Genomic DNA, 24,417 nt, shown 5'->3' on the forward strand with positions numbered 1-24,417 from the left:
GACTATTTGTTTCTTTGACCATTGGCAGATGGACAGAATATTTGGGGAAACCCGATTGAAAACTTTCATTTTCTTTCCATTCCATTGCAGTGTTAGAGCTTCCATTGCAGTGAAATCACATACCTCACCTTTAAAGACATCAGATATGTTCAATAAAAATCCACTGTCCAATTCCACGCCTCTGTTGAGCAATGAAATGGGCTGTAATTTGATCTATCCATTTTTTGGTTCTAGACTCTAAAGTTAGGGTGGATAATATAGAGAGAGGAGGACATAGAGAGGCAAAAGCATGCAAGAACGAGTAAATGTATAAGCGAGAGGAGTGGAAAAGAGGCCCAGGAGCGGTGGAGGACTGAAAGACTGAGAAGGAGGGGTAAGAGGGTGTATAAAAGACAGTTGCTGTTCTTGTGTGTGTGTGGAGGGAAAAAAGTGCTGGCTGCCTTCACGGTGACATAATGGGATTATGGTATTATCAGTAATCTTGTGATGATCTTGTGGAATTTTAAATGTTATGACATCTGAGTCAAGCAGATGTACACTGCATTTTAAGTCCAAAATGAACTTTTTGCCACACCTGCCAAAGGTGAAAAATTTGCATTTTTACATTCATTTATTACTAAAAATATGTATTTATACCTATGACCAATGTAATTATTGTTTTTATCCTTGCATATACACTCACCTAAAGGATTATTAGGAACACCATACTAATACTGTGTTTGACCCCTTTTTGCCTTCAGAACTGCCTTAATTCTACGTGGCATTGATTCAACAAGGTGCTGAAAGCATTCTTTAGAAATGTTGGCCCATATTGATAGGATAGCATCTTGCAGTTGATGGAGATTTGTGGGATGCACATCCAGGGCACGAAGCTCCCGTTCCACCACATCCCAAAGATGCTCTATTGGGTTGAGATCTGGTGACTGTGGGGGCCATTTTAGTACAGTGAACTCATTGTCATGTTCAAGAAACCAATTTGAAATGATTCGAGCTTTGTGACATGGTGCATTATCCTGCTGGAAGTAGCCATCAGAGGATGGGTACATGGGGGTCATAAAGGGATGGACATGGTCAGAAACAATGCTCAGGTAGGCCGTGGCATTTAAACGATGCCCAATTGGCACTAAGGGGCCTAAAGTGTGCCAAGAAAACATCCCCCACACCATTACACCACCACCACCAGCCTGCACAGTGGGAACAAGGCATGATGGATCCATGTTCTCATTCTGTTTACGCCAAATTCTGACTCTACCATCTGAATGTCTCAACAGAAATCGAGACTCATCAGACCAGGCAACATTTTTCCAGTCTTCAACTGTCCAATTTTGGTGAGCTCGTGCAAATTGTAGCCTCTTTTTCCTATTTGTAGTGGAGATGAGTGGTACCCGGTGGGGTCTTCTGCTGTTGTAGCCCATCCGCCTCAAGGTTGTGCGTGTTGTGGCTTCACAAATGCTTTGCTGCATACCTCGGTTGTAACGAGTGGCTATTTCAGTCAAAGTTGCTCTTCTATCAGCTTGAATCAGTCGGCCCATTCTCCTCTGACCTCTAGCATCAACAAAGCATTTTTGCCCACAGGACTGCCGCATACTGGATGTTTTTCCCTTTTCACACCATTCTTTGTAAACCCTAGAAATGGTTGTGCGTGAAAATCCCAGTAACTGAGCAGATTGTGAAATACTCAGACCGGCCCTTCTGGCACCAACAACCATGCCACGCTCAAAATTGCTTAAATCACCTTTCTTTCTCATTCTGACATTCAGTTTGGAGTTCAGGAGATTGTCTTGACCAGGACCACACCCCTAAATGCATTGAAGCAACTGCCATGTGATTGGTTGATTAGATAATTGCATTAATGAGAAATTGAACAGGTGTTCCTAATAATCCTTTAGGTGAGTGTATTTGTGACTCAAATTCTGGAGGGGAAAAAACATTTAGGCGTTCTAGATAAACTTAAGATTTTCTACTAATATTTTCAGATTTATTAAATGAAAATGAATGATTCATTTATGAATCAAATTGGTTTGGGTTTTGAGTTTGAAATCATTGGCCAAATGGAGGAGAAGATTTACTGTGTCCTTGCTACATATGTTACATGTACTTAATGCATTATTAACAGTACATTATGCATAATTATATTGCAACTAACCCTAAACAAAATCAGCACCCACCACCTTCCCCAGCTCCACCTGTATAGATGTACTACGGGGTTATTTCATGTATGTTATATGTGCTATGTGCAGCAGCAGCATGTCTGTGAATGTATTGGCAGAAGCAAGTCTCTGTACTTGCTCTGCAGCGCAGCGTAGCAGATCTATTCCAACAGGACCAAATACATTAACATTGCCATATCCTTTACCAGCCAATCCCCTCTGTAGTCATGACAGAACTTTAATTCAGTCTATTCCTCACGTAAATACTTTAGAATGCTAAAGTATGTTCTTTAAAAAACGTATTTTGGTTTCCACGATTAAAAAAAATACTGTGAGTAATTGACATGATTTATTTGGGAGAACTATGCCTTTTTTTCTTTTTCTTTTTTAAATTGTGATAGTAGAAATGTACTGTTTAAGAACAACGATGCATGTTTGATATGCTTTACACACAGTGACATAACAGTTTTGTTGCTAGGAAACAAAATCATGAACTGCGATTGCAACAATCTCGACCTCTACGTTCTCTTTCTACTGTCAACTTACTTTCTCTCATTGTACGTGCTTGCATACACAAAGGTGTGGAACAGAGGTAATAACTGCCTTATCTCGGCCTGTTGGCAGACCGTGTCTTTGTGTCGTGTACAAATTATTTGCAGAACATTACTCACTTTTAATGTGTGTTGCAAACTGGAACACTAAAATGACAGAAGCCATTATACTTGAGGAAATGGTTTTATATTGGCATGTGTGTGCTTCACAATGCATTCCTAATAGAATGGGAATAAAGAAAAGGATGGAAGAACCACTCCAGACTATTTCAAAACGGTGTTATGCGATAACCATAGAGACCGAGGGGAAGAAAGGAAGAGGGAGGTAAATGAGAGATGAACAGACTCTTGGAATGAAAACATGAACCAAAGCTGTTCCCACCCAATCACTCGCTTTCCATAAACCCCCTGTGAGGTTACGACACATCTTTACTAAAATGTGCAATGACCTGGGAAGCTTTTATGACTGCATGAATTCTCTCATGTGCTGGACTTTTATTGTAGTTGTAAACGAAACTGTGATATGTTATCAGATCCTAGAAAACTGGTAACATCTAATTAACTGGATGTATAGAAGTCCAAAATATTTTATATGACTGAATAAACCTGACCAGGGCCGCCCTTAAAAGGCGATGCAAGTGGTGTGACCGCAGCAGCCTGCGCTTTAGGGGGTCCTGTGGCGAACGGGCCTGCGGTGATCGCGAATGGTCCAACATCATGCTTGGGATGGCCCTGAAACCTGACTTCATTAGGTTACACTGATTTAAGCACCTTAAGGAATGAAATGGACCTAAGATTTTCATCTAACAGATCATACAAGCTAAAATAATCAGATAAAATCCCATAGACTTATAGTGAAGGAGAGACCTGAGGGAGAGACTTTTGACTTTGCCTGAAAGCAGCTACCTTGCAACAACCATCCAGCACACCTTAGCAACTAGATAACAATGTGGTAAAAACCAATTAGCACACCTTAGCAACCATATAATTTCCTTTCGAACATTCATAGCATTGCACTCAAATTTTCTTCAATGAAACAATATTGTTGTTAGTATATAATTTACTGTACATGTACATCACAGTGTTGGGGAAGCTGTTTTTAATGTAAATAGACAACGCTGTTATTCAGGGACATGTTTAAATGGTTTTCAAAAAAGTGTTTTAAAATTTATTAGTCTTTATTAGTCTTAAGTGTTTTAAGTTTCATAAATGAATAATCACTTTATTCTCGCCTTGAAGATAGTCTTGCTGGTGACGGCATTAAAAGATTATTAATAATTTGACTTGACTTGATGGATTAATGGTGGTCTGGATCTCTAGCAGGTATATTGGATATTACTTTTTGTGTTATGTTTTGTTGTTTTAACTATTTTACCCAAGCTTATTCTTAAGAAACTGTAATGTCATATTTTGATCTGTAGGGGGAGCAGTGAAGCTATAATCTGAGTATGGGCCCTGAGGAGCTGCCTGACCTTATGGACACGGTATGAAATTGTGCATTATGTGTTTCTGTGTGAGGAAAGAACTGAGTATGTTTACATGCCAGTAGTTTTGCATGAATTGTTCTCATGCACACTTACAACACAAGCTCATTTGATCATTCCCTTACTAATTACACCTAGATGTCGAGCACTCCTCCTCCCTCTCCCCGTCCTTCATGTTCCTCATTCTCACCTCCTCAATACTCTCCACCGATCTCCCCCGGCCTTCCGGTCGTGACCCTACGCTCCCCTGCCACTCGTCACCTGCTTCAGCTCGACCCCTGGAGGAGACACAGCTGGGAACCTGGAGCCGTGGCGCAGGGATATCCACCCAATGACTCGCGCAGGTGAAAACACATTTACATCTGTGGCACTTCAGTTCTTCAGAATGATCCAAGTGTGCTCTGCCTGAATTAATAAAAAAATAAAAATAAAAAAAGGAAATTGTGACTAATTTGGCTTTATCTGTACTGACAATAAAATGCTATTATGGTGGCTAAACATCATATCATATAAATCATATATATTGTATTGTTTTTGACAAGAGACACTTATATTCACCAAGGCTGCATTTATTTTATCGAGAATACAGTAATATTGTGAGCTGCATTTTTATATATATATATATATATATATATATATATATATATATATTGCAAAGCTGGCATTTTCAGCAGCCATTACTCTTAACATTTCTTGTTTTCAATTTTGAAAATCATTGTGCTGCTTAATATTTCTTTAAATTTTTTTGATGAATATGTAAACTTTTTGTTCCATTATAAGTGTTTTTTTACTGTTATTTTTTTATCAGTTTAATGCAGCAATATCAGTTTGACCTGCTGAGTAAAAGTATTAAAGTAAACAAAATCTTACTGACTCCAAACTTTATAATTTATAATTTAATATTTAATTTATATATATTTATATTTATATAATTTATATAATTTATATATAAACTTTATAATTTATAATTTAATATTTAATATTTATAATGTAATCCAATATTTACTTAAAATGTTTACTGAAATGAATGGTTAACCCTGCAAAATATGAATATATATATAAAAGTTTATATTTTTCTAACCCTTATTATATTTAAAATAACATTTTTACTTTTTTTTTTATTACAATACTTTATACTGAGTTAGGCCATTACATTATAATATGGGACATATGCCCAAATTATTGGTTTCCATGTTTTATGGGGACTTTCCATGGACACAATGATTTTTATACTGTAGAAATTGTATTGAATAAATTGTATACATTCAATATATTCAAACTTTCTGCATTTTTACATATTGAAAAAACATCACTTAGTATGATTTATAAGCTGTTTTCCTCATGGGGACCAAAAATGTCCCCACAATGACAGGGATTTCAGATATTGCCATATTTGTGGAGACATTTTGTCCTGATAATGTAGGGTATACCTGAACCACATACACATGCACACACACACACACACACACACACACACACGCACACACGCACTCACGCACGCACTCACTCACACACATACACTCACTCACACACACACACACACACACACACACTCGTCCTCACAACTGTGCTGATATAGGGCCTCTACTGTGTCACTCTGTGGACTATTATTGTGAGATCACTACCAGCCAGTGCCAATGTACTCAGTGAGGAGACAGACACATACACACACACACACACACACAGAGAAGAACACACACAGACATACATAGGTCTCTCCAGTAGGGAGCTAACATTACACTGCAGTTTGGGTCGTTCTCTGGTTAGTGTTACTGACTTAAAATCAACTAAAGGAAGAGAAAAGAGTGAGATTGAAGTTTTTTATAAATCTTTAATGTTATGGAGTTTGTATATATGTGTGTGTTTACATATGTGTAGGTTTGTTTATGTTATTGCAGATGTACTATGGAACTTATAATTTGTGGTACTCTGTAATGATACTCATCAGACGACAGGACAAAAACAAGTCCGACCTACAATTACTTGCCAAGAGTTATTGTATCGTGCCGTGCAATAACAATGTATGTTGATTCTGTCTCTTTTTCAGTGTTAGCCTGGAAGATCTGGACCCGGATGAGATGTCCTTAGTGCTGAACGGTGCATTGAGGTCAAAGAGAGCTCGTGAAACCCGCCGCAGGTCTGTCACTCAAGCCTCCCTGACGTCACTTACAGAGGAGGAAGTTGGTGCAGAGCATCAGGAACATCATCGATCAGTGCTAGAGGTTAGAACATGCATACAGCTAATGAGCTGTGTACTGTGTACATGTGACCTTTTAAGGCAGGATCCTCGCTGAAAAAAAATGCAAACCCTAGACAATATAAATATAAAATAAAACAGCTCATCTAATTTTTCCTTTTGACCTCCTGAGATCAAGGTTCAGCACCTCATTTCATTTGTCATATGTTGAAAAAGAGAGAAACTCCCCCCAAAAAATTGATTTGGAGTTTTTAGACTGTGTTTTTGTGTTATTTAAGGAAAGTGTAAAATTTGTTCACCAAAATAAAATAAAGCTACTGATGTGAACCGCTCAGTATTGAACTTGCATTTAATGGAATGCAATAAATTCTATTTTAAGTGGAGGACTTTAAAAAGATATTTAACAAGGATGCATTACATTTTGAGAAAAGTAAAGTACATACTTTTACAAGGTTACACATATTGGCAAATAAATGCTGTTCTTTTGAAATTTCTGTTCAAAGAATCCTGATTTTTTTTAACAATTTTCCACATTGATGTTCTGCAATATTAAGCAGGACAGCTGTTTTTAACATTGATAATAATAAGAGATAATTATTTCTTGAGCAGCAAATAAGCATATTAGAGTGATTTCTGAAGGATCATGTGACACAGAAGACTGGAGTAATCCAGGGTTCCTATGCAGTTTGGAAAGGTATTGAAAAATATGGAATTAGTTTTGAGTAATTTCAAGGTCTGAATAATGGAAAAAAGGTTTTTATTTACCATGAACTAGTCTCTTTTGAACTTCACTAAACGAATGTGCGTGTCCCATTCAAACCAGCAACAGATAAAGGAGCAAATCATATTTACAGTATCAAACTGATCAGGGGTGAATATATGCTGGTTATAAAGCGTTTTAAGGTTCTTCTCATCATGTAAGCGCATGTTATCACTTCGAGTAAACCAATGGAAAAAAAGAGAAAATTTAAAATATTGACAGGTGACTGTACTATATACCAATTATAATGCTGAAAATAATTCTGTATCAACCATTTAAGTTAAAAATGGTCTGATAAGATAAGTTTGGACATTTGAGTATGGAAAAGTATGGAATTGTAAAATAAAAATGACTGTTGAAAATTCAACTTTTCTATTTTAATACATTTTACATGTACTGTGATAGCAAAAAAAAATAATATTATGAATATATATAAATGTATATAAATATATACATTTAATTCATGTTCTTACTGTATTTTGATCAAATAAATGCAACCTTAGAGCAGCTTTGGAGAACATTATAAAACTTTTTTTTTTTAAATAACCCACCTCAAAGTTTTGAACGGTTGAACGAAATAATTTCGTTTTATTTGGACAAATTTGTTTTTTATCAATATGTGTCAGTTTTGTGTGTGTCTTTTTTTATTTTAATTTTTTTATTCTTTCTGAATTTCTGTCTCAGGAGCAGTCCAATCAGATGCATGGCTGCAGTGTCTCCGCCCCCACCCTGTGTATGATGCAACAGAGGCCTAAGAGCTCCGCCCCTCGTCCGCTCTCCTACTGCCATGGTCAGTGTGTTTGGGATTTCCATCTTATTCATATTCATAAAATTCAATTTTAAATGAAATTATGAATTCCTTTTGCTATGTGGTTAATTTTTGTTTACATATTTTATAAAGTTTTATTACTACTGTTCAAAAGTTTGGGGTCAGAAAATGGAAATGTTTTTTTTTAAAGAAATTATGTTTTACTGTATTTTTGATCAAATAAATGCAGCCTTGGTTGAGCATAAGAGACTTCTTTCAAAAACAGTAAAATTCTTACCAACTCCAAACTTTTGAGTGGTAGTGTAGTTTTCCCTGTTTAATTAAAATAAAAAAATAAAAATATTTTTGTTATATTTACTGTTTTGGGCTCTTTATTTCTGCTTTGCTCTGAATCGGAAACTAAGATTAATAAGATGTCATATACTCGTTTGAATTCAAGTTTCATTTCAATAAGAAAAAAAAATCTTATCTTGTTCGGCAATCTAGAGAGTGTTTCGTACCACCAGATTGGAGATTCATCTTACAGGTGTGTGTTTTAATCAGGCGTGGCCTTACATACTTATTGTAAATATCCATACTTTTAATGCAAATATCCATACTTTTAATGCAAATATCCATACTTTTAATGCAACCATTTCACTTTTTTTCTGGTACAGTATAGATAGTGCTGCTCTGGGCTGGGATATAGGACAAACAAAGGCTGAGGGGGACGAAAACAAAGAGCATCACGTATCAGGAAATCGGCTGGAACGAACGCTGAGCTTCTTACGCAAGATGACCGCTACCCACAAGGTAAGAGCCTTTCTTTCCCAGTGTGTTAGAAGGCAAAACAATGTTGATGATGATTATCAGTCACACGCAGCATCTGCCTTCCTTTTCACTAAAACTTGCGATTTCAGTGTAGTGGAACCTGATGATATATTATTTCAGTCCAACAGAGGGCAGAGTGAGACAGTCCTGCTTGACAGAGAGCTTGATAATTGACATCAAACCCTCTGTGCCCCTTCTCCACTTGTTTTTTCTAAAATGTCAGTTTCTGCCTTTATTATTAGTTCTTGATCTGATTATATACGGTTTAAAGTTTTATTAAGCTCCCAGCTCAAATTCCATAGCTAGGTTTATACTTAGAATCAGACTCCGGCTTGCCATGAATCATAAGAACCTGGCAAATGCTGACTCACTGTTGCTAACTTAGCATTCAGCCCCAAAATTCATAAGAAACCGCCACGGATTTTGCAGGTTTGATGTCTTATCGAAGCCATAATAATTTCGGTAACACTTTAGTTTAGGCTCCAATTCTCTCTATTAACCAGTTGCTTATTAGCATGCATATTACTAGGGTATTGGCTGTTTATTAGTACATATAAATCACATATTAATGCTTTATTCTGCATGATCATATTCTACAGGTACATCCCTTAGTCCTACCCAGTACCTAAACTTAACAACTACCTTACTAACTATTAATAAGCAGATATTAGGAGTTTATTGAGGTAAAGGTCAAAGATAATAGTTACTTAATAGTGAGAACTGGACCCTAAACTAAACTGTGACCATAATTTATTTTAATTTTACATTTTCTTGCTTTTTTTGCGTTAGAGAGACCGCCTTTCTTCCGTGGAACACAAAAGATATTTTGAAGAATTTTGGTGAAAGTTTTGGTTACCGTTGACTTTGTTTTTGTATGGACGAAAGCACAAATGTTACTCAAAATATCTTCTTTTATGTTCTACAGAAGAAAGAACGTCAGGTTTTGAATGACATGAGGGTGAGTAAATTAATTTTGGATGAATTATCCTTTTAAGTTTCAGGTAATTCAAGCTATCTATGGGCTGGTTTATTGGGAAACCCATATGACTGAATGAAAAGGCAGCTTTTGTAGTTTTAAGGTTGGACAGCGGTCAAAATATTATATTTGACCCAATTTACTACTGTGACACATGATAAAGCAGGATTTTATGGTCGAGTGATGACAAGTCTGAAGATGACATTGTTTTGACTTTGCTTGTGAAATCTAGTCCTCGTTTGCTCACATTAGTGTTAGTCATGTTCTTGGACTGTCAAATCTATATAGAATTCTGTTTCAGAGTACAAAATAAAGGTAATTAGGAGAATGTCTACAGTAAGACAAAGTTTACAATGAGATATGATATGATTTTTTTAACTACACTAGCATTCAAAAGCAAGCATGAGAGGCTTCTTTCAAAAACATTAAGTTTGCATTTATTTGATCAAAAATACTGTAAAAACTAATATTGTGAAATATTATTGGAATTTATAATATATATATATATGTTACTTGAGCACCAAATCAGCATATTAGAATGATTTTTGTCTGATTCAACAGAAAAGTGTTGGGAAATATTCCCTTGTTATACTCTTTCTGTTCCATTTGTCAGAATTGAACTGGGAAAAAGGGCTTTTATGTATGCAGCTCCGTTTGACTGGAATCTACTCCAAATGAAATTGAAATTGAAATTACAAACTCTGGTGTCTATGGAACATTTTAAATCTATTATCCGGTCACTTGAAGAAGACTCAATGATGTGTTGTTTTTAAGTAATTTTGTATTTGTTATTTTGATCTGTAAGTTTGTGATTGTAACCGCTGCCCATTCTTGGCCAGGACACTCCTGTGAAAGAGATTTTTAATCTCAGAGAGATTATCCTGGTTAAATAAAGGTAAAAACAAACAAAAAAGTATTCTGAAGGATCTTGTGACACTGTAGACTGAAGTAAAGATGCTGAATATTTTTTTTTAAATAATTTTGTTCAACATCTTTTCTTTAGTCTTCAGTGTCACATGATCCTTCAGAAATCATTCTAATATGCTGTTACTTTAATTTATTATGATCATAATTGAGAACAATTGTGCTTAATATTTTTTTGTGCAAACTGTGATTCTTTGAAATGAAGTTCAAAAGAACATAATTTATTTGAAGCAGTGTAAAAGTCTTCACTGTCACTTTTGATCATTAATGTGTTCTTGCTGGAAAAAGCTTTAATTTCTTTAAAACAAAACAATCTTAAATGGTTGTGTATATATTAATTAATTAATATAAAGATTTTGTATTACATTTTAAACTATATCCCATTGTAAACCTAAATTATTATTATTATTATTATCTGTAATTAAAAGAAGTAAAGTCACAATTGGGGATTGCAGTTCCCTTTTTATTTATTTAATATTGATTTATTTTTACAGAAACCGGCTTTAATAAATCTTCCCATACTCTAAACACATACTCTTATCATTACATATAAAGGTCTGTTTGATTTGTAGGTCTTTCCATGACATCATGCCACTAAAAATCACACACACGCTTTCTGTGTAGATCTTGAGGGAGCGTCAGCAGAGAATCGGCAATCATGATTACTCGTCTACTTTAGGGAATATGATTTTCGTGCCAGGCCCACAGGCTCCAACACAAACAGTCCAGCAAAAGAAGGGAGGATTTTTATGAGGCTGGCACTTTCTTTATTTGCAAGCTAGACTCTTAACTTAAATAGTCTCGTCTTGTTTTAAATAGTTTTCCTCGACTTTTTAAACCATATTGCCAGATTTATAGTACTGAACAGTTTTCTGTAAATGGGTTTTATTAGAGCGTTAGTGAACATATTTCTGTCTGAGGATTTGTTAAATGTTCTTCTGCATTATGGTTATGCATTTTTCACCATTTGTTTATAACGCAACCATATGATCAGCCGGGAAGCACAGACTGATGTTCATGTGACTAAACTTCCTTGAAAGCGCTTTCTGCTTCTCTCTCTAAGTTCCAGACTCTTACATACACTTACTCACACACAAACAATTACACACGGGTCCAGTCAGCTGTTTGGAGCCTGATCTGACCCCATACACACACAAGGAAGGAGCTTGTGATAGGACAGACCACAGGCACAATCTTAAAGCAGCATGACTGTTCATTCTTTACCAATGAGTGGGAACAATTTAGACATAGGCTTCTAAGACCATTTAATTACATCAAGTGGATTGTGTGGGAAGAAAAAGGAACCCTTGCAAAAAGTACCAAGGTGTGACTATGGTTTTGTGAGCGTAGTTTTACATGTTAAAATTTGTCAAGCCAAAATCAACATCCTTGAACTATCAAGTTATGATTTGTAGTGAAACCTGTGCAGCGATTTAGTAAAGTTTAGTGGTACCATTAGATAGTACTACCAGTGTACAGGGGTTTGTGTGTGTGCGTGTGCACGGCGTGTGTGTACAATGATTATTAGCTGCAAAGTAAACAGTCTGGCAGAGTCATCTCATGGTCTGGCCTGTTTCCTCCTGCCATTATCTTTAACCCTCAGACGTCCCCTCTGTTTTCTTTGTATCTTTTAGTTGCTCTTTCTTTCCCACCACCTGGTTTATAAGCTAGTACGCTTTTTCTTTTCTACGCTACTTTACATTTAAGTCTTAGAAGATAAACATTCCTCACCAAAGTGCCATAAAAAATATGTTTCATCAAGTGGGAAATACTCAGAGAGTGCAGACGGACACGTGTGCTTGGAGTATTACTGTCATGATTTTTGACATTTTTCAGCAACTGTGTCTCCACTCACTATCGACCATTTGCTGCGCTGTTTACTCCTAGTTTTTGGGAGGCTCATAAAGTCATGGAGAGGCCCGCAGGGTGGAGCACAGGGCCTTTTTTTAAAAAGCCTTTGCACTGATTTGGCAATCCCACCACAAGAGAAAAACCATCTGTGAGACATGTGTCAGCGAGAGTTCCTCCCACACCTCCACTGACAGACTGGGATCTGGGTTATTTTGAAATGGACAACTGAATGAGATATTAAGTACAATATTTGATAAAGTTATCTAAAGTTATCATTAATATATATAATATATATACACACACACACACACAGAAGTCAACATTTGAAGTGGATTTAAAAAGTTCATCAAAGTTGGGTAGACAAGAACGGGTATTGTTCAAAATTCATGTATAAGTTTGATGAAAGGTTTTGATCCACTTTAAATGTTGACTACTGTATATATATATATATATATATTAGGGTCACACACTTTAGATTAGGGTCAGATTCTCACTATTAACTAACTATTAGCTACAACTTTTGCCTCAATAAACTCCTATTTACTGCTTATTAATAGTTAGTAAGGTAATTGTTAAGTTTAGGTATTGGGCAGGATTAAGGGATGTAGAATATGGTCATGCAGAATAAAGCATTAAAATGTTCATGATAGTGCTAAGTACTAATAAACAGCCACTGTTCTAGTAATATGCATGCTAATAAGCAACTAGTTAATAGTGAGAATTGCACTCTAAACTATATATATATATATATATATATATATATATATATATATATATATATATATACATATAGTTTAGAGTGCAATTCTCACTATTAACTAGTTGCTTATATATATATATATATATATATATATATATATATATATATATATATATATATATATATATATATATATATATATATATATATATATATATATATATATATATATATATTACTTTTATTCAGCAAGGAAGCATTAAATGGATCATCAAAAAAGTGACAGTAAAGACATTTATAATGCATGAAATACATAATATTTACACAATTATTAGTGAAATACAAGATTTGTATTTCAAATGAATGCTGTTTTTTAAATGTTCTATTCAGCAAAGAATCTTGAAAAAGATTATCAGTTTCCCGCAAAAAAATGAATTAGCACAACTGTTTCAACATAACAATAAATGTTTCTTGAGCAGTGAAACACATATTAGATTGATTTCTGAAGGATCACGTGAAGCTTAAGACTCAAGCAATGACTGCTGAAAATGTCCTTTTTACCATCACAGGAATAAGTTACATTTCAAAATATGTTAAAGTATAAAGCGGTTATTTTAGTAATATTTATAACTGTAACATTTTTGCTGTTTTTACAGTATTTTTGATAAAATGACTTCTAACCTTTATGATTGATGCTGCATCTCACTTAGCCAAAATTAGAAATACACTCATGAATACAAATGTGCACACACACATTCACCTTAAGGCATCACGTTGTGTTGTGACACAGTCTTGTGCTGAATGACAGGCCTCGTGGGCTTCAGCCTCCAGAACCTGGTCATTATCTCTGCAGAAACACACACACACACACTGTCCTCACTATAACTCCTACTGTCAAATACACACTCACACAGAAAAACACATTTTCTCATCTGTCGCAGAAAGCAGCTCTGAAGAGTGCCTCCTCTATAGAGTGGTAACCCACAGCAACGCTCCCTCTCTCTGTCTTTCATTCTCTCCCTTTCTATCCATCTATTTCAGTGTAGAGTCAGGGCCACAGCTAACACCCACTATCATTGTAACTACTAGCTTCAGTGTAATGCAAATTGTTATACAAAATGCACATAACTTAATGAGCTATATTTCTTAGACGCCATAAAAGGTTATATCAATCTATTAAATGACAAAGGAACTTTTTTGCTCTTAGATCAGGAAACTATTTTATTATCAACTTTGTCTTGGATGTTTCTCCCAAAGTAGTGTCAAATGAGTTATTTCTTGATATACACTATAAAATGAATGTCTATTGCATAGCTGACATAATTTGGCTTTGGAAGAATTTGATTAAAAATATTTGTTCATATTGAAATTTCTGACTTTTCAAAAAAATCGATGCAGTGTGTACGGAACCGAACTGGGGTGCGTTTCCCGAACAACGACGTAACTCGCTGCTTAACTACCATAGTACGATGCATCGTTGAAGAAATCAACTAGCTAGTCACGACTGTTTCCCGAAACCATATTGTCGCAAAGTGGTCGTTCAACCACGTTGGTTTATGGCATCTGAGAACTATTTCTCATTTTTCTCAGTTATTTTGCTTTATTTCCAGATTCAATCATAGGCTCGTTCTTAGTAGAGCACGTTCGCACATCTTCAAAAACATCTTCGCACTCTTCAAAAACGGTGCTTTAAATCTCTTGACAAACTAAAATACTTAATTACATTTGTATGTATTCTAAATAAAAGACAAAGGTTGTACTGAATGTCCGCTTGCTTATTTTGCTCAAGATAAGGATTTATTAAGTCCACATGTCATGCAAACTAGAAACAATATGCTTCTAACCACAGGTTGGAGAGCTGTCGTTCCAACTACACAACTTTGCGATGCTGTTTGCGAATGTTCATGAGAACGATGGTTTCGGGAAACACTGACTCGTTGAAATATGCTGATAACGAAGGAACTTGCGAACATAGTTGGCTTACGATGCTTTTGGGAAACGCAGCCCTGGTGGTTTAGTTAAAATTGCAGAACAAATCGTTGGTCTCTGTAATATATTATTTGGGTCAAAAACAGCAGATACCAAACATTCAAGATTCCAGAACATTGTTAACATGATGGCAATGTTGGAATGATTAACTTCCGTACACATATGGAACGGTAATTTTGGGGATTCACTCTTGTATTTAAATTCGGTTTTCATTCCTGAAACTTTAGAGTTTGTACGTGGCCTTCTAGAGCTCTGAAGAAAACAAATGACCTTTTACTCAGGTCTTAATTTGTTCTCCATTTAAAGCTAATTATGGAAAACCTTTTTTTTTTGGATTAAAAGATAATACCTTTTTCTTTTTTATTGGATAAATAGTTTAACCCTTATCTTTGTTTAAGGTTTAAATTATTTTTTATGTTTTTGAGATTTTATTTATTTATTTTTCAAATACATTTTAAAATAAATTTTCATCTAAAACAGTGAAAAAGTGTAAAAGCAAAAAAGGCTAGATATTTATATAATAATAATTATATAGTATTATTTTGTTCTTATATTTATTTTTAAGTCTGAGAATGATGAATAACAAGATCAGCCTATAGATAGCCTTAGATTTGCAGTCAGTGTACTTGTTGAACTGGCACTGATTATGAAGTGGCATCTCGCTTAGTAGCATTTGTTAGCATAGCTTGCAGCAGATCGCTCCAGAAACATCAGCAGTGTCCAAGTACAGAAGCAGCCCTCTAATACTCCGCGAAGACAGAGTATTCATCATTATTGATTCGCTCAGGAGTGCTGCAGGGGCTGAAATCTGACTGCTAATAAACAGTGTAGCTGGTCCCATGCCACGGATTTGTTATTACCAACACAAGGAAGAAAGATAGGGTGCATAAAATGCAAGATATTGTGAGTAAGAGGGAGAACAAGTGTTGAAACACTTGTGTGGAAGTCCGCCCACAGTGCAATCTGTCCTTCCTTGGAGACAGTGAACCAGAGAGAGAGAGAGAGAGAGAGAATTGCGCTTCACTATTTAAAGTTGAAGAGCTGGCAGATTTCACAGAAAGAGCCACCATATACTCATTTTCTCCCAATCTCTGCTCATATGACTCTGTTCTCTTCTGTTCTACAACCAGATTATGTAGACTATTATGTAAGTCTGAGCCCCAGTCAGTATTGTTTGGCGAATCCAAAATGTCTAGATGGGACGGTACATCTGTTGAAAGATTTGACCTGCTTTAATCTTGCTTTAATCTGCTGAGAGATTTGACTAGCTTTAAACCATGCAGCATATTTAAAAAAGAAAAAAGAAAACACCAGAGCAACCAGTCTTTTGCACGCTTGTACTGTATGAATGTGTTCATATAAACCCAAAACCTTGCCGCCCACTGTAAACTTTCCAGGCTCCCCTCATAACCCAGCCAAAGTACACTGTTGGCATGGCGACAGATGTGGCCAAGGCGGGAAAAGAATCTCCCCTCCTCTCCCCTCGGCTCTCTTCTCAAAAGAAAATGTCCACCATTTACCTTCTTTCCCGGTACACTGAGGTGCATGCAGAGCCACTAAAATACGGCAGCATTTAGAAATGGATACATGGTTTCCAATCTTAGATGAAGTTATAGGTTGTAACTAAATGTCTTCATCATTAAATAACAATTTGCATAATAATTAACTCTAATTCTGACTGTCTATTGTTTCATTTTCATTTGAAGGTCTGGTCTGATTTTACTCATGGGTGCTTTTTGCCTGTAGACCACAAGCTTTCCGAGCATAGTCTTAGTTCCTTTTAGATCTCTGAGAAATTCTCTGAGAAATGTGTTGGTGCTAAAGTTGACGTCATTGTTTGAGAGTTCAGCCACAGAGTCTTAGAGTCTTCATTGCTGTTGTTTCACTAGTGACATCATGACAGATGGTGGCATCTATTGTATTTAAACGACAATAGTCAATCGATTATTATTATTATTATACATGTGATATCAGATAAATGTTTAAGCATTAATAAATTGCATTCTCAAGCTAAGTGAATACATTTTATAATATGTAGGGATATGACTTTGCCTTCAGAAAGGTAAGTTTGCCGTTTAATTTGACATTTGGACTTGTGCTCAAGGGGGTTGACTTTAATGTCTTTTTCTTGATGAATGGAATGGAACAAAACAGATTTAAAGAGAGAGATATAGACGTTCACTTCTTGAATAAAATAAAAATGAATATTTATTTCTTGATTAGTATAAATATTTAAAATATGGCATAATTGTTTCTTTTTTTACACATACATGACTCAAATGCCCGTTTATTAACCAATTATTATTATATATATTATGTTCATCTATGCGGTCTAGAATTACAGTGAGAGTTTTAATAAGAATAGAGGGGGTCTGGGATAGTCATATTGCGCTTCCTGAAAGAGGCAACATCGTTTCACTGAAGAGGAGGGGAGGAGAGAGAGAGAGAGAGAGAGAGAGACAGAGAGGAAAAGCGTATTTCTCTCAAAGTTATTGCACTGCGCTTCTCTGTGAATGTCTCACGCTGCTATTACACATACTCGGGACCAAAAGGAACTTTTATCTTAATTAATGGGATATACATGTGATTTTGCCGTACGAGGATTCGTTTTTCGTTGTACTAAAGACGTTTAAAATATCGCAATGTCTCGAGTAGCGGATCTGTCGAAACTTCGCCAGGAACGGATGAGAGAGATCAGTCAGCGGGTAAGTGCAATGACGCGTGTTTTAACCAGTTTATCGGAAGAGTAAAACACATTAGACGCTATGTTTGAATTGTCCACTTTAATATTTGTTCGTCATCATGGTTTATAAGGGATTTTAGCGCGTACATGGACTATAACATTGACTAGAAATAGGCGAATCGGTTTTGAAAAGTATGCTGTAAGTCATTTCAGTTCGTTCAATCCAAATTTATTTGTATTTTCATAATACATTGTGTTCCAAAGCAAAGAAACACTTCTTCAGAAAAGCTCTGAAAAGGGAAAAGTTTGTTTTGGGATAATAAAAATACATTAGCTATTAACCTAGAGGTTGTGTATGAACGTGGGCACCTATCCTCTTCCTCGTCATTATAGAATGAGGGTTAAAGGGCCAGACAGTCTAAAATGTTAACGTTGCTGTTGTTTGACAATGAATAATGTTTTCCAGGACTGTAAGTTTATGGCTTTTATTCAGTGTGATGTCATTGGTATGATGCAAAGGCAGCACAAGCTGTATCTGAATCTGCAAATGCAGGTACATTTACACAGGAATTACAAGTGTTGAAATTAATGTCTTCATTATGAGACTATGGATATAGAAACATGTATATGAATTATAAACTTTAAGGCTGTTCTGATGCTGAATTTCATTTACACAGGAGTAAAACAGTGTCACCTTTGATACTATGGGTTAAGGTGGATACTTTATTACAGCTTTAATGTGGAATTTCATATGTATACACAGAATTTGGAGCAACACAGAGCCTGCTCAGAGCAGTTTTAACTCTGATGTGTAGACATCTCGAGTAAAAGGTTGTATGTTGGTTTTTGGCATTGGATATGCACCTTTTTGTCCAGTTATTAGCTTCAGCGTGAGTTTGAGTTGTGTAGGTGTTACTGAGTGGGAATGTTGAACAACAGACTGTGTGTGTGCGCGCACATAGAAACATCCAAGAGAAAGAGAGCCAAAAGAGAGGTTGCCATAGAAATAGCACTCAGTTAAAGCATCAATTCCAGGTTCAGGTCCGAAGGCAAGAATTTTTTTAATAGTGTGATGTGTTTTTGCTCACACATAAGCACACAACCTCTCACCACCTCTTCTTCTAAGGTCAAAGGTTAGACTTCAGTTTGAAAAATTTAAATGTAACCGAGAGCAGCTTCCAAGTCAAGGTCTAGTTTGATTGGCCTTGTGTTTACCTTGTTCTGTAGAGATATATTGATATAATCGTCTGATCTTGGTTAGTTTTTAGCTATTAAAGGCACACTATGTAAGAATTTTGGATCAAAATATCCAAAAACCACTAAAACAATGTTATATGTTTTGTTGATTTGTGTACTTTCATTATCCCAAATGTTTCTAAGAATGCTTAAATTCAGAGAAATAAGCAGCTTATTAAGCAGAGAAATAAGCAGAAATAACAAGGACACGGACTGTGTCCGATCGTTGCCTATCAATGACATCATACCCGCGTTACACTTGATTTCCGATTTTATTTTGTAAAAACCCTGGAAACACCAAAGACGCTTTAATATATTATGTGTTTTATTTGACAGGTGAGCATCTGTTTGGATACATTCATCGACAGAAAACTAATCATTGTTATACAGCTCAACACAGTTAGTCTTTTTGTTTAAATCTCGAATTCTTGATTTACCGCGAGTACCATATTTACTATGCCTAATATCGATCTAGCTCACTGCAGTGTGCAACATGTGTCTCATATAGTAACCGCCGAGCGAACGCACAGAGTAGCATTATAAAAAGTTCTCATATGATATCTAATAAATAAATGAGATCTAAATATCTTTAGATATCTAAAGTTTCTAATATGATAAAACAGCGCTGCGTTACCCCACATATGCATGACCGGAAGAAGCGGAAGCGTTCTGCGGCATAATAAAAGCTCCACTGCTCATCAAGCTACGCCTTTGTTTTGAATATACAACCTCTAGTGGCGAAAAATTACATAGTGTGCCTTTAACAACTACTTGGCCCATAAACAGGAGTTATATCCACATTGGATATTGAAAGAATCTATATCCGTCGACTGCTACTTTCCTGTGCACTGTAGTGGAAATTGCTTTCTTATTAAAATGTTTGCAAAGAATGTCAATGTCAACTAATCCAGTCATGGTTCCCCATAGGCCAGCTATATCCAGGCCATCAGGCCACAGCAGACTGAACTAAATCTGGAGCTGGGACTATTAGAACTGGAGCACCAACATTAAGTACTGTCAATCTCAGCCCATTTCCTTGATAGGAGATGACTCCAAACTTTAGACAAGCTCCCTGAACCTAGAAAACAATGTGCTTGGGGCACATACCGCTCATGCTTTTATACAGAAAGCTTGATTCAATGTCAACTTTCAAGTGAACTATAACAACAGAGGTTGTTTTCATTTTGCAAGCACAGTTACATTTCATTAGCCTGACATTATTTTTATAAACACAGACTTGGAAATGTTGGCTGCTCCTCTGTATTCTTCTGATATATAGAGTCATACTCAAGTTTATTTAAAAAAAGAAAAGTATCACTATCTTCACAAACCCCACCCTGGCTACATGCTTTGTCCTCCGATTTAGCATGAACTACTGCAACTTCCCAAATCTGCAGAGATGATTGCGCATACACGTAACAAACAATGCAGAAGCATCCTGGAAATTCTGGTTATGGACAAACTAGGTCAATTTAGATTTGCTAATTTGATAGCAACGTCCTGCAGGTTTTTTGACTGCGACACACTAACACACTAAGCATTTTTTATAATACATTTTCTGTTGCTTGCTTCCAACACATGTCCGTGTTCCTATGGCAACCTTTACTCATGCCTCCTGCTGATTAGAAAGAGGAAGTGCTCTCTCATTATTTCCTGCTTTGCATGTCAACAGAGAGGCCAATTTTTAGAATAAGCGGACCCAAAACAGGACCTTTGCATCTCTATTTTCAGAGGTGAAAAAATATTAGACATCTTATTATAAAATGTATGAAATCTAAAAATATTTTACCAAGGAGCACAGACATTCTAGACATCCAATACGGCCATTGTTCGGCTTATGTTTATTCCAAAATATCTTAAGAATTATGTTGACATTTCAAATTAATTTTTAAAATGGTTTGTCTGGACATTTATCTTTCTCTTTCCTTAATTTTCCAAATAACTCATCATAAAATATGTATAAAAGAGGAAGGTGAAAAGCCAGGGCCAAGTAGAGCGTCTAATAAAATGCTGACTAGCATATCAACCAACCACAGCTGCTGGTCAAAGCTTTTTTAATCAAGATCAATGACTCTGCAAGCACACAGATCAAAACTTTTTTGCACTGTTAATTTTGCAAAATGGATGCCTGGACTTATTCAATTTACCTAATTTAAAGCTGCAGTTTGTTTTTTTGAGCTATAAATGCCATATAATTACTCTGGAGCCAATGGAAAATGATTTCATGTTAATGCTGATTGGCCGATGGCACCACAAGAACAAACACAGTCCTGAACTCTAGCAAATATCCTGTCAGCGTAGGAGCTGACGTCAAAGGCAGCAGACAGGAACATATAATTCGTAAATAGTTCATTATATTATGGAGGATGTTTTGCTAGTGACTTCTCAAAGTGTAAAATGGCTCTGCTGGTTTGCTGTTCAGTCAGCAGACTGAGGAAAAAAATGGCAGCTTGCAGGTCGTATAGCTTTCTCCAGGTATAGCTTCTTGGTTCGTGCTCGTCATTTTGTTATTGTTAACTAAAACTAAAATAAGTATTTGTGTACTTGTGTAAACAAAGCTGAATTAAAATATAAATATTGGAACTTGAAATAAAAAATCTTAAATACAAATTAGAAATGTTGCAGGGGCAGCTAACGGAATGCCATAAATGTGAAGTGAAAAAGTACTAAGGTTACAAAAACTGAAATAAAAAAATATGAAAGACTATGTGGCAGATAAATGAAAAATATATTTTAAAAAATCAACAACTAATAAACACACGACAAAGGCACAATTACTCAAATTTAAATGAAAACGAAAAATATACAAATAAATGCTAACAATAAACGTTTTCGGACGTTTCAGTGTGGATGAAAAACTTTTGAAAAACGCTAAATTCACCTTACTGCGCATGTGTTAAACCCCACAAAAGATCACTGATATGATTCAGATGGAAAAATAAATAATGAAGTTATCGCGCATTTCTTCTGACAGGATAATTTTGTTTAGTAAAATCTAAATCTCACCATTCACTGATACGGTCCAGGTCGCACGCAGTCACCATATGTTTGGTCTAAAACGCAACTGCTCTCATTGCCGCAGGACAGCAAATGTGAGTCAATTCTGTCATCTTTGCAGGACTGTGATATGAAGAGTGTGCAATGTAGAATATTTTTAGCAACAGTGTGAAAGTGAATAGCACATAACAGGCACAATACTGGTATGAACATGAATAATATATTGGTACAATATGCGTCACATGACTAAATTTACGTCATCGTTTTTAAATACCACCGGTTTCACAGTCCACACTACAACGCGAACACGGCGTTTTCAAATGCATCCTCTTTGGAGTGCGTTTTCAAAAAAGCTTCGTTTTCATTAATAAAAACACCGTCTCAGTGTGGACGGAAGGCCAAAACGGAGAGAAAAATATACGTTTTCAAACGAAAATGTATTAGTGTGGACATGGCCTTTGTTTATTACTCAACCTAGTCGCACTCAAACTCTCTTTCTTTCCTCTCCAGTCAAAATGCCAAAACTGAGGGGACATTTACACAACAATGTACTAAAAATGGAAAAGTTTTTCCTTAGCTTTTTTTATGTACAGATGATAGTCTTGTCAAAACGATCACCATTCACACGAGTCTGTGAAAAGGATTAAAAATGCTGTATTATTTATGCCAGGCCGGTAGTTGGCGATGTCACTCTGTAAAAAAAACATACAAGCCCGTAGACTGAACACGTAATTCACAAGCGCATGATGTCACGGTTTTACACAAATTCACGTTTTGATGTGTCGTTTACATGGAGACGATCACGCTATCGTTTTCAAAAACGTCCACTTTGAAACTCGTTTTCAAGAGTTTGCGTTTTCAGGGCCACAAAACGCCGTTGTCGTGTAAATGAATGGCCAAAACACAAAAAAAGTTCCCAGTTTTTGGTTGAAAACAGTGTCATGTAAACAGTCCCTGAGGGTTTTTAAAGACTTCCCACTAACACATGCAACACTTGCCTCCACTAATTAGTAGGGGTGTGACGAGACACGAGTTTGGGTTTACGAGAACGAGACGAGACAAGATTTTTGCACAGTATTTTTAAGAAATCCTCATGAAAAAATTTGTGACTGGAAAAATAGTCTGCAGGTGCATTTTGAAATGTTTTAACTAATCATCTTGTAATGAATGTCATTTTAGTTCTGCTTTCGAGTACGAATTATCATATAAATTGAAAGGTAACAATATACAAGCACTGTAAAAGTGTTTTCAACAAACTCAGCTGACTGGCTTCTCTCCTATATTATTTCACATGAGTCTCTTCAGACCTTACTGTACATGAATTATGAGCTTCCAGAACTTCTGATTGAGGCTGTGTGTGACCTCCTAATTGAACTCCTTTCCACAAATTGAAGATAGAAATAAAAACAGTATAAATAACAAAAATAAATAACAGTTTTTTTTTCTTAGTCTTATTAAGTGCAACCATAATCAAAGTACTATTTCAAAATTCAAAGTGCAAACAGAGACCAGAGCTAAGAAGTGGTTACAACTACATTTCCCAGCCAGGGAGCTCGGGTTTTACTTCCGCTTTTGAATTCGCAATCTCACATGCTCTTTGTATAGGGAGTGGCAGTGCTGAGCGCTCATTCTACAAGATAAGACATTTATCAGATGCTTAGTTATTCTATGCTAATTTCACCCTCCTGCTCCGTCATGGCGATATCGCAAAACAGCTTTTCACCTCGACGAGAAATCTCGTCACATTTTAATATTGTCACACCCCTACTAATTAGCTCAACCCACATCAATGAACCTATTAGCAGATTGTATGTCAAAAAAGACCCTCAGAGGGCCAAAGAGAGGACAAAATAATGGCCAAAATCTGAAGAAAATTTATCAAACTAGGCATGATGTACCTAACAAAGACAAACAAATAGATGAAGTTACCGTATCAGAAAGAGAGCCATTGTTTGCTTAAACCAAATTAGTGACTTTTTAAAGTGGAGAGTTGATTGGATTCATTTGCCTTTCCCCTAAAGGCTGATAAGCAAAGATTAGCTTTTTCAATGAAAACCAGTTCACAGGCATGAATGTGCTGTGTGTGTTTTCATGATAAAATCTTTTACCAAGGAATACAGACCTTCTAGACATTCAATATGGCTATTGTTCGGCTTATGTTTCTTCCGAAATGGTGTTGCAAGTTCTCTTTTGAGTTGGTTGTTTCCCTGTTCGTGAACTCAGTCTGTACCAGTTTGGCAGATGAATTGGTTACACAATAGAAACTGAGCTGCAATAGTGTCATCATTGTCCTTTTTTTTGTGAGTGTTGATTGTTCTTTGACCAGCTCAACGTTTTTTT

General features: G+C 36.0%; 1 protein-coding gene across 4 annotated transcripts in view; it reads left to right on the top strand.

Moving 5' to 3' along the window:
* The window catches only part of arhgef2a (Rho guanine nucleotide exchange factor (GEF) 2a), a 60,844-nt gene that overhangs the window by 7,240 nt on the left and 29,187 nt on the right, over positions 1 to 24,417 (top strand). Inside the window, exons 2-8 of one of the 4 annotated variants that reach the window (XM_082185092.1) lie at positions 4,123 to 4,185; positions 4,324 to 4,529; positions 6,233 to 6,407; positions 7,827 to 7,932; positions 8,398 to 8,437; positions 8,568 to 8,703; positions 9,647 to 9,679. In XM_082185092.1, coding sequence (XP_082041218.1) covers positions 4,150 to 4,185; positions 4,324 to 4,529; positions 6,233 to 6,407; positions 7,827 to 7,932; positions 8,398 to 8,437; positions 8,568 to 8,703; positions 9,647 to 9,679 — 732 coding nt within the window. In that variant the 5' untranslated portion in view covers positions 4,123 to 4,149. Of the gene's footprint in view, positions 1 to 4,122; positions 4,186 to 4,323; positions 4,530 to 6,232; positions 6,408 to 7,826; positions 7,933 to 8,397; positions 8,438 to 8,567; positions 8,704 to 9,646; positions 9,680 to 17,072; positions 17,224 to 17,528; positions 17,867 to 24,417 lie in introns of those variants that run through there. The other 3 variants (XM_082185093.1, XM_082185095.1, XM_082185094.1) reach the window with 3 other exon arrangements.

This window comes from Leuciscus leuciscus (genome assembly GCF_965113295.1).
Source record: "Leuciscus leuciscus genome assembly, chromosome: 12".
In the NCBI taxonomy this organism is placed as follows: Eukaryota; Metazoa; Chordata; class Actinopteri; order Cypriniformes; family Leuciscidae; genus Leuciscus; species Leuciscus leuciscus.